Source organism: Rhinopithecus roxellana, chromosome 1 (assembly GCF_007565055.1).
Source record: "Rhinopithecus roxellana isolate Shanxi Qingling chromosome 1, ASM756505v1, whole genome shotgun sequence".
NCBI classification, from domain to species: domain Eukaryota; kingdom Metazoa; phylum Chordata; class Mammalia; order Primates; family Cercopithecidae; genus Rhinopithecus; species Rhinopithecus roxellana.
In genome coordinates, this window is record NC_044549.1 from 205,159,905 (window position 1) to 205,178,473 (window position 18,569).

Consider the following 18,569-nt stretch of genomic DNA (forward strand, 5'->3'; position numbering starts at 1 on the left):
ACTGCTGCTCTTCTCTGCCTATTGGGGAGCTGAGCAAATTCTCATTCATTTCTAAGATCACAGGAAAGCTACAGGTATTTCCTACAGCTGCCATAACAGAGTACCATAAATGAGGTGGCTGAAAACAACAACAATGTATCCTCTCACCGTTTTGGAGGTTGGGAGGAGGCAGCATCCTTCCTTGCATCTTACTGGCTTCTGATGGTTGCCTGTCATCCTTGGCATTCCTTGTTTTTTAGACATATCGCTCCAATCTCTGCCTCTGGCCTCTCCTTCTTTGTCTTCTGCATATGCAGCCACATGTTTCTCTTTCTAAAACAGTAGTTACTGGATTAGGGTCCATCTAATCCAGTATGAGCTCATCTTCACTTGGTTACATCTGCAAACACCCTTTTCCAAACCTGGTACAATGAGCAGCTCATGCCTGTAATCCCAGTATTCAGGAGGCCCAGGCAGCAGGGTCATTTGGGCCCAGGAGTTTGAGACCAAGCCTGCACAACACAGCGGAACCTCATCTCAAAAGACCTCTTTCCAAAGAAAGACACATCCGCAAGCGCTGGAGGTTAGGTCTCGCTCTGTGGCCCAGGCTGGAGTGCAGTGGCGCTATCATAGCTCACCACAACCTCAACCTCCTGGGCTCAAGCGATCCCCCCACCTCAGTCTCCTGAGTAGCTGGAAACACAGGTACACATCACCACACCCAGCTAATTTTTTTTTTTTTTTTTTTTTTTTTTTTTTTTACTTTTCTGTAAAGATGGAGTCTCGCTCTGTTGCCCAGGCTGGTCTCAAACTCCTGGGCTCAAGTGATCCTCCCACCTCAGCCTCCCAAAATGCTGGGATTACAGGCATCAGCCACCAGGCCTGAACATGTCTTTTTAAGGGACACCATTAACTCAAAACAGAAGCCATGTTTCCAACAAAGCTCTCTGAAAATAAATAAATATAAAAGACAAAAGATCAAAACAGAGCCCATGGCAGGAAATTGCAGGAGTGAGAGAGGACCAATAGACAAGTCAGAGGTCTATGACCTCTGGAGGTCACCCTGTGACCAAAGCTCCCAGAAATGTTCTCACCATGCCCCTTGCCTTGGAGCCTCTCCTTTCATGGGCTGCCTGCTTGGAACGTTGGACAAGGCCCAGGCAGAAATGCAAGGGCACTAGAAGGAAGCCAACAGTGATGAAACCATGAGCCTTACAAGCGAGCCTTCTCCTCAGTGCCACCAAAGGCAGGGACCAGTCAATATTGGTTTGTCCCCTCTGAAGATGGAAGGAGGAGAAATCATTACCCCTACATGATTAACTTTAAAGCAGAAACCATGGATCTTTCATTCAAACTGATTATTTTTGACATTTCCATTTGTGTTAGTAGTATCTGTGACTAATGATGGCTGAATTTGCTAAATGGTGGCTCATGGTCCCCTCAACTCTCTCGTGACAATGAGGGCAAACGTACTCTTAAATCATGTTACATGGTGAAGCCACCACCCTGCTTTTGCCAACCTAGGCACCCTGTCTGAGACCATCACTGTTCCCTTGCTATTTCAAATACTGGAATGAGGCAAGGGATAGCATAAAGAGGAAGACAACCTACCAGGGTCAGGAGTCTGTTAAGTACCTTAGCAGTTCTTTATTCCAACACCTACTTTGAGGCTTGAACCTGACTTAGAACATCTGACACCTGATTATCTGGCTTTTGCTTGAATACCTCTGGTGGCAGGGAGCTCACTACCTTACTAACCTGTCCAATATATCTTTGAGCCCCTCTGATTGTAAGAAGTTTCCAACAAATTGAACCTAAAATTGTATCCCTGTGATTTCTACCCATTTGTTCTGGTTGTTCTTGCCTTGTGTCTTCCCAGAACAGTCTTCTTTCCTTTCCCTAGGACAGTCCTCCACATAAATGGAAATGATTCCCACATACCCCCAGAGTCTCCCTCCTTAGACTAGTCTCATTTCTATCGCCTTTTCCTCATACAACATAGTTTTGCATTCCAGCACCATCCAGGTTCACATGCATATATTAGTATATTTATTATGGTGATTTAAGGAGACGGACCACTTTTAGAGACAAAATGTAAAATCCTGGTGGTCAGAGGCCCTCTTAATGGAGTACGGTCTACCTGGTGGTACACCTTCATGGCTGTAACATGACCTGGCTCAAGTGAGCTCTTTAACCCTGGCTGAGTCTATTAGGCTGGTTGCCACTAAAGTGTAAGCTCTTCAGGGCAGGGAGTTTGTCTAGTGCTGAATCCTCAGAGTCCTGTGATGAATGAATGAATGAATGAATGAATGAATGAATGAATGAAGAATGAGTGAATGAATGAGTGAATGAATGAATGAGTGAATGAATGAGTGAATGAATGAATGAATGAGTGAGTGAGTGAATGAGTGAATGAATGAGTGAATGAATGGGAGAAACCTAGGACGTTCCACGTGCAGATTTTAGAGTTGGTGATTATTAATTCTACTTTTAGCCTCCTTTATTTTACTTTTCTTAACTGTATTGAGTCTCAACTTCTACAGCTAAAAGTGCAGTAAAATAACAATACCCTTTTTCACTTGACTGTCAAGAGGGAGAAAGTAACTGCAAAGTCATCTGTGAATAAAAGACACTAGCTATTCCATACATAACACGAGTTGAGAAAAAGTTCATGGGTTCAAATACATAGGATCTTGGGGCCTGTGTCACCAAAGCAAGAGGTCACTTTTCCTCTCACAGACAAGAAATCAATATTTGAGCACAGGGACTCAAATTAATCCATATAATAACCACCAATAAATGTCTGCTGACAGCAGCATGCCTATGGTTGACAATATTGTGTTGTATATTTCAAAGTAACTACAAGAGAGGATTTTGAATGTTCTTACTACAAAGAAATGATAAATGAGGTGATGGATATGCTGAATACCCGGATTTGATTATTACATAATGTATACATGTATCAAAACCACCTCATACATACATACAATTATTATATGTCAATTAAAAAGATTTTTAAAAATCTGCTGAATTATGAAACTCATGCGAGAATCCACCCATTTTCAATAGGGATAAACTGAGAATGGCAGATAATCATAAGAGGGTTTCCCTACTGATTCAATTACACTCTACAGAGGCTGCCAGACATCGATTTTCACAACTCTCAGCCTTATGCAAACTGTTTTAATGTCCTTGTAGAAGGAGGTGGTGTATCATATGGGAAAGAAAGAGAGACCAGGCTGCAAGCTCGCCTTGGAACAACTTTTCTGCCACCAACTCATTTTTGGCCAAAGTATGAAAGGAAAAACAAAACAGAAACCAACCCACTCTTTCCTCTCCTTCCTCAGACAGATGTGGAGCCCAGAGGCACAACAGTGTGGACTTGGAGAGCTGAAAGCAACTCCAAAGTTTGTTGCTGGGTGTGGATTTCAGAGCTTGTAACTACATTTGCTCAGACGCGGTAGAAATCAAGCATTATGCAACCCCATGAATAGGGAACACTCCCTGTGTCACTATTTAGAAGCTGGGTGCCAGGCTTCCAATCCCCAAATCAATGCAGCCTCCTCCAGGAGCCAGCTTGTCAGAGGATCCTGGCTTTAATGGAAGTGTTCAGCTATGTGGGGAATCGGGAGGATCTGACCCAGCTTCCAGTCACCAGCCTGGTGGGTGAGAGTTTCCGCTGGCGTGAGAAAGCAGGGAGAGGGGTCCAGCTAGGTAGTGTTGTTCCTGAAGTGTGTGGGTGAAATGGCTTCTGCAGTTGGAGGGCAGGGACCTGGCCTGATTCATCGTGGCAACCCCCTCACTTGGGCAGCAGCCAGCACCTTGCTCCACCCTTCATCACCACCATCATCACTCCCCCACAATCTTACCTCGTTCCTTTTCATCTGGGTCCCATGATCTTGTCTCATCAACACCCTCAATTCCCTTCCTCCTTGTCCTTCTCACTGAACAATTATCCAGCTGGGCTTTCACCTTCATTGCTTCGTTTCTGGGGAAAGAAAATGTGTTCAGCTGTGCCCAACGGTACTCCCACAAATTACTAGGCAGTGACCTTGCAGCATTATCTCATTTGTTACCTCTTCAGGACAGGAATTGTTATTAACCTCATTAACGAGATAAGAAGACAGAGACTCAATCGTCTGTCACTGGTAGATTTTCATAACGTCCTGGAGAAATACAAGAATTATCTATGCTTTTCTTGTCAGCTAGGAGTAGTTGCTGCTAATTAAATCTTTATGACCTTTTGACTCCTCACCACTCCTGATTATCACTTTGGTTTATTTGGTCAAGATTTATTTTTATTTTTATTTTTATTTGAGATGAAGTTTCACTCTTGTTGCCCAGGCTGGAGTGCAGTGGCGCGATCTGGGTTCACTGCAACCTCCACCTCCCAGGTTCAAACAATTCTCCTGCCTCAGCCTCCCAAGTAGCTGGGATTACAGGCACACCAGGCTAATTTTTGTATTTTTAGTAGAGACGGGGTTTCACCATGTTGGCCAGGCTGGTCTCAAACTCCTGACCTCAGGTGACCCACCCGCCTCAGCCTCCCAAAGTGCTGGGATTTCAGGCGTGAGCCACCACACCTGGTCTTATTTGGTCAAGATTTTTTAAGCCCTTAGAAAAGTAACAATGGAAAACCAAAGTGTTCATTTTCTCCAGAGGTGACAAAATCTGAAAAAGGAAACTAGGATGAAGTCCCAAGTTCCTGGTTGAGCTCTAGGAATGCGATGGCGAGTTTCTTTATCTCACCTAGTATTATTATCAAAATGTGAAATCTACCTAATCGTACTTCATCAGTTAGTTTGATCTTTAACCACTTAGCTCTGGAGAGAACGCCAGGAGCTGTCTACTAATTCTACTTCATGGGTTTTCTTCAAATCTTCCTTCTGGAGATTATGTGTAGGATTTTAAAGATAACACTGTTTCTAAATTGGGAAATGGGAGAAATCATGTTCTGATGCATCCCTTTGCTCATCTGTGAGCTCTGCCTTCTCAAAGGCTTGCCAACTACTTCACAGCTTGTCAGCAGTCCCTTCGGCATTTCCCAAAACTCACTTCAATTCAGTAAGAGGGGTAAGGTGTAGCACACAGAGGGCCTGGCAGGGAATTCAGAATGGGTGGGAGTCTGGACCCAGTTTCGCCTGATACTAACTTGCTATGACCTTTAGCCAGTCCACTTCTGTGTCTTCATTTGCACCAGACAAGAGTGGACTACTCTTGCTACTCAAAGTGTAACCCAGGGACCAGTAACATGGGTATCACCTGGAAGCTTGTTAGAGCCACAGGCCTCACCCCAGACCTTATGAATCAGAATCTGCATGTTAACAAGATTCCAGGGGATTTATATGCACATTAAAGTGTGAGAAGCCCTGGGTTAAATGGATTCTTGATCCTATGATTTCTTTTATTTCTTTTTGGCTGTTGTTTTAATTGACAAGTAAAAATTGTATATAACTTATGTTGTACAGCATGTTTTGATAAATGTGTACATTGTGGAATGGCTAAATCAAGCTATGCTAGGTAATATATGCATTACCTTGATCCTATGATTTAAAAATACATATTTGGTTGGGCACGGTGGCTCATACCTGTAATCCTAGCACTTTGGGAGGCCAAGGTGGGCGTTCACCTGAGGTCAGGAGTTCAAGACCAGCATGGCAACATGGCCAAACCCTGTCTCTACTAAAAATACCAAAATTAGCCGGGTGCGGTGGTACGCGTCTGTAATTCCTGCTACTCGGGAGACTGAGGCAGGAGAATCACTTGAACCCGGGAGGCAGAGGTTGCAGTGAGCCGAGATCATGCCAGTGCACTCCAGCCTAGGGGACAGCGAGACTCTGTCTCAAAAAATATAAATAAATAAATAAATAATACATGTTAACAACCCTCACTCCCCGCCCTCCCCAGGGGTGTACAGGCTAGTGACAAGACTTGGGTTTGATTCCTGACACTGCACGCACTTAGTCTATGACTTGCTCAAGCTGCTTCCTCTCTCTAAACATCAAAACAAAGAGATGGTTCTCTGGATCAACGAGAATGTAGTTCACCAGCACACAGCCAATTCTAAGCTGACTTTCTATTATTCCCATTATAGGGAAATCAAACATTCAAGTGAGGAACAGAAGCCCAGGCCTCTAGGAGTGGAGCTGGCTCACTGTTTTCACTTTCATTTTAATTATTTTTAAAAAGGGTAATGAAATTGTAACCAGAACCGTTAAAACATTTTTAAATTTGAAATAAAGCCTAAGTCAATTCCTGTTAACTTTCCTTACAACCTTGCCAAGCTCTGGAAATACTATTCAGCCTCTCATTCCAAATTCACATCCAGGCGAAGACTTTTCTCCCCACTTCGCAGCTGGGGACGGCTAGGTAAACAAAAAGCCGCTGTGCTGGACCTCGGAGAGACCACACCTTGGGACGCCAGCTGAAAACCAGCGCGGGGAACCTCCCCCGTTCCAGCGCCACCGAAACATTCTTCCTCCGAGTCTCCGCGTCCTTCTGACGGAAGCGGCGGGAGGCGGAGCTAGTGCCGCGAATAGGAACCGCCATGTTTTCGAAGTACGCTAGTTTCTCGCCGGACGCTAAAGACCGACGCACAAATCAAGAATGGACCATTCTTTTAATTCAGTCATTTATCCAAACTCGAGACGTTCGTCAGGAAATCTACAGAAAAGTTCCCAGAACCATTTTTTCACTTATATTCTATAATGCTGGCAAGGTGGAGACGTAAAAAGAGCACTTTAGGACAAGTCATTCTGCTTTCCCCTCTCAAGTTTGAGCCTGAACTACTTGGGCTCGCCTATCGTCACTTCCGGGGATCGAGCTGTGAATCCCGGAAACTGCACGCGCGGAGCGGGGAAGCTTGGTCCAGCGGTCGCGTTGCCATGGGCCGGAGGAGAGCGCCGGCCGGTGGGTCGCTGGGACGGGCCCTTATGCGCCATCAGACTCAGCGGAGCCGAAACCGTCGTCACACTGACTCCTGGGTAAGACAGACCATGTCATCTTTCTTATCTTTTCTGTCTAGCCTGAGTGCTGCAAAATTCGGGGTCAAAAGTCAGGTAAGTTTTGCGGGAGGGACGCCTTAGCCTGATTTTGAAGGATGAGTTGGAGTTTCTGCCAAGCTAAGTAGCAGGCCCTCCTCCTGGCAGGGCCCAGAACACAAAGGTAGAAGAAGCTTCAAAGAAGGGTTAGTGTGTTGATGAGGCGTGGAGTGACAATGAAGAGTCTTCAGTGCCAGGTCTTGAGTACGTTTGTGTTTTGCCCAAGAAGCCACTGAAGTGCTTGGAACTTCCAGAGCAGGAAATAGACATAACGTATTTTTGTATTGATTTGTTCAAAGACTGGATCCTCCAGAAGCGATTGGTTACTGCCAGAAATACAGAATAATTCAGATCCTGGCGAAGCACCCCTTAGTGGTTTAGCTCAAAGATAAATCATTCATTTTTCAGGTGTGACAGGACCTAATATTTTACTAGGCTATAGAAGGATCTTTAAAAAAATGAATCAAGTGATTTGACTTGTGTTAATCATTCTAGTCGTTATTTTCACCATTCATTCCCCCAGGAATGAATGAGAACATTTGAGTTCTAGGATCGTGTACTAAAGTTAAGTGTGCCCCTGGAGCTAACTAACGGTGTGCCACCGTCATACCAGCTGACTTTCATCCATGTAGTCCACAGAGTAAACAGCACAGAGTGCTTATCAGTATTCATCAGGTCAGAGTTATGCTGGAGATTAGATTACTGGTAATTTTTATTAGTTTCGAAGAAACTTGTTATTAATGAAGCCTTTTAGGAAATAGAAGGAAGATTGAACATGAATGGTAAACAATTGAATCCGAATTCCTTATTTTTGCTGATTCTATGACCACTTAAACTTTTGGCCTTTAGTATTTATTTTTTCATCATTCAGTCATTCATTTTCAGAGACAGGGTCATGCTCTGTCACCCAGGCTAGAGTGCATCGGTGTGATCATAACTCACCAGCTCACTACAGTCTCCACCTTCTGGGCACAAATGATCCCCCACCTTAATCTCTGAGTAACTGGCATTACAGGTGCACACCATCAGGCCTGGTTGTTTGTTTGTTTGTTTGTTTGTTTTTTGGAGAGACAGGGTCTTGCTGTGTTGCCCAGGCTGATCTCAAACTCCTGGCCTCAAGCAGTCCTCCTGCTTAGCCTCTTGAGGAGCTGGGGTTACAGGCACAAGCCACCACACCTGGCACTTTTTTTTTATTTGTACCTATACTAAGTATATAGCTTAGGGTGATGGTTATCAAACTCTGGGTTGTGTCTGGAAATCAATTTAGTGGTTTGCAACTAGCTTTTTTGTTTTTATTTTTTCCCCAGCAAGATAGAGAAATATCAGAATGTGTTACATGTAATAGGGTGTGGCTTCAGTATTCTTTTGTTTCCATTACTGTACGGAATGGTACTTGAATGCTTGTATCGTTATATGTACATACAGCTTTGGGTCACTATGTAAAATGTATTTCTTATTGTGGGACTATATCAGATAAAGTTTTAACTAATTTTGACTAGCAGAGTCAATCTGGGTTCAAGTTCTACCTCTGCCATTTAGTTTTCGACTATAGGCAAGTTATTTTATCTGTTGAAGCGTTAGTTTCATCATCAGTGAAATGAAAATACAATAAAATTCACCTCAAAAGTTTTTGAAAATTAATGAAATGGTGAAAGGGAACTGCCTATTATGAGGTAAGAGCATGCTCCCTTAAACATTAACTATGAGTAGTATTGATTCTAAAGGGACTACAACCATCCTCAAGACCATGGACTAGTTGCAAGCAAGTTTAGAGCTTATTGGATGCCAAGAGCAGAAGAGAGCAGCTGTGTTTATCACCCTGTGTTTTTTCATAGTTGCACACAAGTGACCTCACTGATGGCTACGATTGGGGTCGTCTTAATCTTCAGTCAGTGACTGAAGAGAGCTCCCTTGATGACTTCCTTGCTACTGCAGAACTTGCAGGAACAGAGTTTGTAGCTGGTAAGTTGTTTATTGCTGAGTGCATGTGACACTGTCACATTTCCATCTGGGGCTGAGGTTTTGTTTTTTGTTTTTGTTTTTGAGACAGAGTCTCGCTCTGTTGCCCAGGCTGAAGTGCAATGGCGCGATCTTGGCTCACTGCAGCTCCGCCTCCTGGGCTCAAGCAATTCACCTGCCTCAGCACCCCGAGTAGCTGGGACTACAGGTAGACGCCGCCACGCCCGGCTAATTTTTGTATTTTTCGTAGAGACGGAGTTTCACCATGTTGGCCAGAATGGTCTTGATCTCCTGACCTCGTGATCCACCCACCTCAGCCTCCCAAAGTGCTGGAATTACAGGTGTGAGCCACCGCGCCCAGCCTGAGTTTTGAACAATGAATAGATGTTAGAAGGACACATGAGATAAGACCTTTTACACAAACAGGCAGAGGACTTGAGCCAAGATGTGAAGCAGCAGCCGACTTTGTTCAGAAAATGGCTAGAAGTTTGACTTTACTGGTGCAGGGGGCGGGATGTGATGAGCACAGGTGCTGAGCAGGTGGACAAGGGCCAGATTCTGGAGAGAACAAAGGTTTAAGGGAAGCTTTAAACAAGTGTGCAACATGATTTCATATTTCATTTTTCAGTGTTTTTTGGGGGGATGTGTGGGTTCCAGCTTTAATGAGCTATATAATTGGCAACTAAAAATTGTATATAGTTACAGTATATAACGTGAGGTTTGGTTTTGTATTATATATGTAGTGAAATGATTACTAAAATCAAGTAATTAACATATCCATCACCTCACATTGTTTTTGTGTGTGTATGTGGTGAGAACAAGATATATACTCTCTTAGCAAATTTCGTATTAAGTAGTAAATACATTATTATCAACTATGGGCACCAGGCTGTACATTAGATCTCCAGAACTTATTCATCCAGCCTCAGTAAAACTTTACTGTTAGACCAATATCCTCCTATTTCCCCCACTCCCTAATCTCAGGTAACCACCATTTTCTCTCTGCTTCTACGAGCTTGACTTTATTCCACATATAAGTGAGATCATACAGTATTTGTCTTTCTGTGTGCCTGGGTTATTTCGCATAGCATAGTGGTTCATTCATATTGTCACAAGTGTCAAGATTTCCTTCTTTTGTAATGCTAAGTAGTATTCCGTTGTATATATACATATACGACGTTTTCTTTCTTCATTCATACATTGATGGGCTTTGAGGTTGGTTCCATATCTTGGCTATTGTGAATAGCGCTGCAGGGAACATGGGAGTGCAGATGTCTAATCAGTACATGAGATTTCATTTTTTAAAAGGTCACTGATGAATTTTAAGGAAGCAAGATGAGTTAGGAGACCGAATCACTTTAGTCTAGCAAGATGAACAGGCCAGAACTGAAATAGAGGTAGTAGAAGAATGGAGAAGATAAGAGGAACAAGAAAACTTAAGGAGCTAGAGTAAACCAGGCTAATGGAGAGGGTAGCATGAGCGAAAACGAGCGAAGGGACGAAGATAAACTGCTGGGTTTCACAGTGAAATACCACTCCACCCACTCGGCTAGCTAAAATAAAGGAGGCCTATAACAGATGTTGGTGAGGATGTGGAGAAATTAGAACCTCATACATTGCTGTGGGAGTATAAAATGGTGTTGCTGTTTTATAAAAAATTTTGGCAGTTCCTCAAAGGGTAAAACATGGAATTACCATCTGATCCAGCAGTCCCACTCCTGGGTGTCTGCCGGAAAGAAATGAAAGCATGTCTACACAAAAACATGGACGTGTGTGTTCATAGCAGCATTATTCCTAATCACCAAAAAATGGAAACACCAAAAAGTCCTAAACAGGCAAGTCTACAGAGAGTAGATCATTTCCACCAGGTACCTGGGGATGGACAGTGACTGCTAATGGGTAAAGGTTTCTGTTTGGGGTGATGAAAATATTCTAAAATGGATTGTGGCGATGGCTGCACAACTCTGTGAATATACTGAAAATCATTGAATTGTATGCTTTAGTGGGTGGATTGTGTAGTATGTGAATCACATCTTAGTAAAGCTATTTTCTTTTTTTTTTTTTTTTGAGATGGAGTCTCTCTCTTGTCACCCAGGCTGGAGTGCACTGGTGTGGTCTCGGCTCACTGTAACCTCCGCCTCCCGGGTTCAACCGATTCTCCTGCCTTAGCCTCCTGAGTAGCTGGGATTACAGGCATGTGCCACCATACCCGGCTAATTTTTGTATTTTTAGTAGAGACGGGGTTTCACCACGTAGGCCAGGCTGGTCTCAAACTCCTGACCTTGTGATCCGCCTGCCTCGCCCTCCCAAAGTGCTGGGATCCGTGAGCCACCGTCCCGGTGCTATTTTCTTCTTAAAGTCATTAGTAATCTCTGCGAGAACAGTTTTAGTGGAGTGATAGAGCCACAGCTGGAATCTAGAGAAACAGGAAGTGGGAGGTGAGGAAGTCAAGGCATGAGCAAGTTGTATTCTTCTGAGATACTTGACTGTGGCAGGGAAAGAGAAGTGTAAGGGTGTGTGTGAGAAGGATCTGGGTTAATGGTAGTATGTTCTTAGGTTATGGGGTGAGACAGTAGAGAGGGAAGTTGGAAAGATTTGTTTTAGCAGTATCTGTTAGAAGTTGACAGTTGCAGGCCGGGTACAGTGGCTCATGCCTGTAACCCCAGCACTTTGGGAGGCCAAGACGGGCGTATCACCTGAGGTCAGTAGTTTGAGACCATCCTGGCCAACATGGCAAAACCCTGTCTCTACTAAAAACAAAAAAATCAGCCGGGCATGGTGGTGTGGGCCTTTAGTCCCAGCTACTCAGGAGTCTGAGTTGGGAGAATTGCTTGAGGTTGCAGTGAACCGAGACTGCACCACTTCACTCCAGCCTAGGTAACAGAGTGAGACCCTGTCTCAAAAAAAAAAAAAAAAACCAGAAAGCAAGTTTACAGTTGCATATCCTATGAGCCAGCACCTCTGCTTCTCAGCACCTACCCCAGAGCAGCAGAATTGCCCGGAGAACTCTTGAAGACAGATTCCTGGCCCTATCCTCTAGACTCTAGAGCGTCTGATTCAGTGAGTGGGGGTTAGAGCTGCTGCATTTACATTTTTAACAAGCTCCCAGATGATGCTGTATTTTAATAATGAAAACTTGGAAACTGAATCTTCAGTAGTAGAGAAAATGTGATATAGCCACCGTATGAAATACTGTGCGGCAGTCAAAAAGAATGTAGTAACTCTGGATAGTTATTTGGTATAAAACTTCATTTGAGAATAATAATTCATCCAAGGCTAGAAGAATCTAATCAAGAAAGCTTAAGTTGTCTTAGGCTCTCATTTTTAGTTTTCTAAGTTTATCAATATGACCAAACACTCTGTATCTACATTGCCTCTTAAGTAATAGTACTTTTCTTTATTTGAACAGAGAAACTTAATATTAAGTTTGTGCCTGCTGAGGCTAGAACTGGACTACTGTCTTTTGAGGAGAGCCAGAGAATTAAGAAGCTCCATGAAGAAAACAAACAGTTCTTGTGTATACCGAGGAGGTGAGCTGAAGAATTTAGAATGCCACAAAACATACAAGGCCGCTGAGTATTCATTTTTTAAATTGCTTCTTTTTCTCAGCTACCATTATTAGATCCAAATTCCCCATCTTATTTTGGTTACTTATATGAGGAATTTTTTTCCTTCTGTGATTGTTTCAGACCAAACTGGAACAAAAATACTACCCCAGAAGAACTCAAACAAGCAGAGAAAGATAACTTTCTAGAATGGAGACGTCAGCTTGTCCGGTGAGTATCATAGACTCTGTGGCAAGTTACCTTGAAATCCCGAGTTCAGACATTTGGTGTGGTTACACCACCGTTTGCATTTTGAAGTTTTGATTCTTTTAAAAAGGAAATGGTAGCATTCTGCTAACAAGTGCAAATGGATGTGTGCAGAAACAAGATTGCTAGGTGCATATGCGTCCTTGCACAGACAGCGAGTCGGTTACTCTGCGCAGCTCCAGGCCTTTTCCTTTCATTCCCTTCTTTGGCCATTGGGCACCCTGGAGTTGATCGCTGCTCGCCTGCACATTTTTCCAGGAAGAGTGTGGGAAAGAAGTGACTTTGTGTGATAGGGAAACTTCCAGGGCATAAATAGCTTCAGGATAAATTTTGAATCTGGTGGAGTATTGTCTAAATAAATAGTATTTTCATGGTGTCTCAGCAGGAAATATATAAAATAATTTGACTCTGGATATTTGCACACCGTACTTATTTTTAATGTAATGAATTTGAGCATTTATACTGCTAAAAATTGTCTATTATAATCTGGCAAAGATATAAACTTCTCATTCTAAAACTAGGCTAGAAGAGGAACAAAAGCTGATATTGACTCCATTTGAACGAAATTTGGACTTTTGGCGCCAGCTCTGGAGAGTCATTGAGAGAAGGTGAATTCATCATTTTCTTTTGTGTAATAAAGACATTGTGGTGAAGTTATATTCGATTTGGATGTTGATATAGGCTTATAGGCTCAGGGTATGAGGAATTAAGCTATGCAGAGGGTTACTGAGAATTACTATAAAAACACAGTATGATACTACCGTATATTTTGTATAGATTTTTTTGTTATTAGATGAATATGTTGATAAGTGTGTGAGAATAATGAACATTTTCTGTAAGATGAATTCTGAAGAACCTACATAGATATTTTAGCAAATGTATATTTAGTTTCTACTGGTAATGTGGAAAATCTGTACGAAAAAGAGTTAAGTTCCTGCCTGCAAAGAGCATCTATGTTATGGGGAGAGGCGGATGTCAAAGCTCATGTCAGTCGACTGTCACCATGTTCAGCTAAATGCTAAGCACAGCACCAGGAACCAGGGGCACACACATGAATGAAATGCAGTTCTTGCACTCGGAGAACTTCATACGTGGGAAAATACAGAGGGCAGTAGAGTTCCTGCTCTGCGGCAGATAGAAAGGCAGTGGGCTGAGTCATAGCAGAGGAAGGAGAGGTTGATAAGTATTGAGGAAATCATGGGGTGGTTTTTATTTTTTTTAATTGGGCTCTGAAAAGAAGAGAATGATTTTGACAAATTGAGAATGAGAGATTTTTATTCTTTTTCGTGTAACACTAAGGAGAATTCCTGATTGTTGGAAGTTGATGAATCACCTGTCTCTAATCTCACTTCTTTGGTGTAGTTAAGAGGTTTTTGTTTTCCTCAAAGAGTTTCTGAATTACTTTCAAGGATGCCATAAATGAACCTTATATTTGAAATGATGTTTTTCAACAAGGACCCTTCAGGCTGGTTTTTGTTTTCTTTGAAATCTATCAAGTGAACCTAGTAAGAAGACTAGGAAACAGAATGCCTTAATTGGGATTCTCAGAAAAGAACCTTATCACATTTAGCATATTGTTATTAAGAAAACAGGCCCAGCCCGGTGGCTCACGCCTGTAATCCCAGCACTTTGGGAGGTCGAGGCGGGTTGATCACTTGAGGTCAAGAGTTCGATACCAGCCTGAGCAACATGGTGAAACCCCGTCCCTACTAAAAATACAAACATTAGCCAAGCTTGGTTACTACTTGGGAAGCTGAGGCAGGAGAATCGCTTGAACCCAGGAGGTGGAGGTTGCAGTGAGCTGAGATCGCACCACTGCACTCCAGCCTGGGTGACAGCAAGACTCCTTCTCAACAAAAAAGAAAGCAATACTTGGACTAAACTTGTAAAAGTCACTTACATTTCTTATTAGGGTGATGACAATTAAAGTCACTTGAATGCCCCCATCCTCTGCCTCTAGGGGTGTAGAAAGGGCTCGTGGGCTGGGATGTGGGGAGGTCACAGAAGCAAGGCAAATCTCTAAGGCGGAAGAAAGGAAAGGCTTTCTGCAGATTATGGTCCATGCAGGCTCCTTTTACTCAGGCTTGAGGAGGGCTTCGGAAGACCCACAGTCATTCTCCTGGGGAACTGCTGTGGAGCAGAGTAGCCTTCTCTTTGATGCCTCCTTGGTAGTTGAGGCTGTGTACTCCTGAGAATGCCCGTTTTCTCATTTCCAAAGAGAAACGGTAACAAGCGTGGAAGTACTGCAGCCCGGACCTTGAGGGCAGCACCCTCCATCTTCACACTTAATTACAGTTTTTGTTTGGTTTTCACATATTGTCCTACTTCCTATGTGATCTATCTTTCTTCTCTGTTCCTTTTCTTTTTCTTCTGGTTTCTGACTTTTACAGAAGAGGCCTTCCTCAGGTGTCTAGTGATGTTTATCTGTCTTTAAGAACAAAGCATTACAAGGCTGGTTGACAGGCCTACCTGTTTAGTGGAATTTGCCAACTGGTGAGCTTCACCGTAAGGTGCGTGAGCAGGGGTCAGTTTTATTTTGTCGGAATACTCCAAGATGTTAAGATCTATAGGTCTTTTCCCCAGAGCCAGTCAGTTTTGTGTGTGGTTTTGTTTTGTTTTGTTTTGTTTTTTGAGACAGAGTTTTGCTCTTGTTGCCCAGGCTGGAGTGCAATGGCGTGATGTCGGCTCACCACAACCTCCGCCTCCCGGGTTCAAGTGATTCTCCTGCCTCAGCCTCCCGAATAACTGGGATTACGGGCATGTGCCACCATGCCCAGCTAATTTTGTATTTTTAGTAGAGATGGGGTTTCTCCACGTTGGTTAGGCTGGTCTCAAACTGACCTCAGGTGATCCACCCGCCTTGGCCTCCCAAAGTGCTGGGATTACAGGCGTGAGCCACTGTGCCTGGTTCCAGTCAGTTTTTAAAAAGAAGAATGATCTCCTGCCAGGAAGGGGCAGGAGGTTGGATAATACAAGGGTGCTGGCCATCTTCACAGTTCAGTATCTTCATAGGCTTACGCTGAATTCCCCTTTTTGCACTTTGGCAGCTCTTTCCCATTTTCCCTGTGCCTGAGGTCCCAGTCCTGGAACTTCTCAAGTTCATTTTCTCCATAATAAACACTCGCCTTCTGCTATTGGGGTGGGGAATGGGGGCTGTGTGGTGGGTTGCAGTTGCCTCACTGAACGGAACAGAGAAGCCCACCTCCGAGCGCACCGTTGAGACGGATTACAGGCACGGGCCGCAGTCTCGGCCTTGAGAGAGAGAGCTGATGCTTCTAATCCTGGGCTTTCTTGGAAGTCTGGGGCACGAACAGGTTTGCTTCTTGTTGGTTTGACATTTGGTTGCTGCTGTTCTTTTTATCCTAATGGGTTTCAGCCTTTGTTTTTGTGGGTTTTGAGAGGGAGCAGAGGTAACCATCTGTGTTCAGGTTAGCAGGAAGCCTCTCTTACACTGTTTCTGTCCTAGTAATTTCCCAAGTGAGCCTGTACATGTTGAAACTTCTAACTTCAGTTTGGATTTCAGTATTATTTGCTGTCTTATTTTTGTTATGTGATTTTCTCCTTTTTTTAAATAAGAGAACATGTTTTCTAACTCAAGGAATATAGGTATATGAAAGTGGATCTGAGTTACATAGAAATATTTCCTTAAAAATGACTGCCGCTCCATCTTTGAATGGGAAATATTTATTGATGTCTTCTCCACAGCAGATGTCTCCTGTTTGGTAACAGGCTGGCTAAGCCATCTGCCTCTTTACTTCTAATAGTAGTTATCAGAAAAGATTAGATGTATAACATGTCATTGAAATGCAGGAAACTGCAGAGGCACTGAGGGCGGAACACTGTCTTCCAGTAAGATAAGGCATTTCCACCGTGCTGCGTAGAGCCCTTCCTGCTCCATGGCTGGTGCTTTGCTCTGATCCTCACTCAGCACATGAAGCAGCTGTCTTGAAATGTCTTTTCTTACTGGTGTTTCTAAACTGGTCGCTCTTCCTACGTGCTCGGTATGTAGACATAATGTTTGTGGACATCGTGGTTTTAGTTGATTGGCTTTGTCCATTTTTTTGTAATCATTTTTTCATTTACTATCAAATACCCAGTTTGAAAGTGCATTATTACCTTAAAGAAGGAAATACTAGAACCAGCTTAACTAGAGAACTTAAAAAACAATTTGTCCAAAATTAGCAAGTCTGTGAGTTCCTTTGTGTCACAGGATTATGCTGACATTTTAACTATTCTAAAAGAAAATGCACTTTTAATTGTCAAAAGAGTGTCCTAATTGGTAACCTTAATTCCTTGGAATTTAGCATATTTGCAAAGTTGCCTCAGAAAAGGCTGATTAACAGAATAAGGGTTTTGGGGAGACTCTGCCATGAGGTAGTCATGCATCTGTAGCTTATTTCCTTCCAGCAGCAGTCACGGTGGGCCTTTATAACATCTAGCTCAGAGGCTGAAGGAAGGGAGGAGCCTCCCAGAGAAGGGAATTTTTTTTCTCCTGGCCGTGCTGGACACCTGTAGTCCCCACTATATTTGTGAGGGATTTGAGGGGCTTGCACCAGCTGCAGTAAGTTGTCTTATTGCTGTGCCTTCTTATATGTGATAGAAGAAGTTGGACTTGCCATTCCTGCTTCAGCTGGGCAACCTAAGTTAGTACGTTCCTATTTTGTCTTTTTGCCATTTAAATACATTGTTGGAATTGGTGGATAATTTTGCCAAAAATTTTGGATAAGTTTGCCAAAAATATGCTTTCTTCCTTGTTATTCCTGGGTTTAAATAAGATACTAGCTTCAATAGTGGCAGCTGTCAGCAACTGATTTACTACTTTTCTTTTGAGGCTTTAACATGAGTGCAGATTAGGGATTGAATATTTAGTAGACTTCACCTTGGAGTGAAGTGTTTGGAATACTCTTTTATCTCACCAGGAGAGTTGAATAGAAGTACGGTGGATGTCTTAGCAATGAAACATCATCCGAACCTCTCTAGGCTGTATGAGAGCAATAGCACGTTATGATTAAGAGCATCACCTCTGGTCCAGGCTGCCTGGGTTCCCATTCTGGCTGTGTTACTTATTAGCTGGTGGCCTTGGGCAAGTGACTTAACTGCCCTGAGCCTTAAGTCACTCGTGTATAAACCGGGAGTAATTATACCTTAAAAATTAATAGATGTCCAGTGCTTAATATACTGCAGGTGTTTGCTACTCTGGCCATTAATGTGTGGTTAGGAAAATCCCTTTCACCTCACACTGATTCGTCTATCTCGTGTTTGTGTTTCAGTGATATCGTGGTCCAGATAGTAGATGCTCGAAACCCACTCCTGTTTAGATGTGAGGATTTGGTAAGTCAAGTTTGACAAAATTCAAACATCAGTCCTTTGAGTAGCTGTGAGAGGACCACATCACTCAGCAGTGACTGTAGGCACACATTCTGCCCGCTCTGGCTTTGTTAATGAGGCCTTCCCTCCTTCCAAGGTCGGGAGCTTGCATGATGCCACTGTTGAGACAGATGTTTTCTCAAACAATGATTTCCATCTGCAGGAAGGCACAGACACGTAAATGAGCTTTCTAGCTTTTAGTTTAGAAGCCACTTAAGGCATTTGCTGGTTTCCCATTTTTCAGGAAAGACCAGTGGAAACAGTATTTTATTTATTTTAGCATATTGCCAGTCACTTCACTTTTTAATTCATCCCATAAAGTTCTCTCTCCTCACACTTTAGTTATGACTCCCTGTGGTATTTTACAAGTGAACTAAGTTTATGAAACACCACAGGTGCTAATAACTAACGT

General features: G+C 43.1%; 1 protein-coding gene across 1 annotated transcript in view; it reads left to right on the plus strand.

The window, feature by feature from the left end:
• Nucleotides 1–6,792: 6,792 nt before the first annotated feature.
• The window catches only part of LSG1 (large 60S subunit nuclear export GTPase 1), a 30,044-nt gene continuing 18,267 nt past the window's right edge, over nt 6,793–18,569 (plus strand). Inside the window, exons 1-6 of the mRNA XM_010372987.2 lie at nt 6,793–6,962; nt 8,855–8,981; nt 12,388–12,508; nt 12,668–12,754; nt 13,312–13,398; nt 18,061–18,121. Coding sequence (XP_010371289.2) covers nt 6,864–6,962; nt 8,855–8,981; nt 12,388–12,508; nt 12,668–12,754; nt 13,312–13,398; nt 18,061–18,121 — 582 coding nt within the window. The 5' untranslated portion in view covers nt 6,793–6,863. The remainder of the gene's footprint in view (nt 6,963–8,854; nt 8,982–12,387; nt 12,509–12,667; nt 12,755–13,311; nt 13,399–18,060; nt 18,122–18,569) is intronic.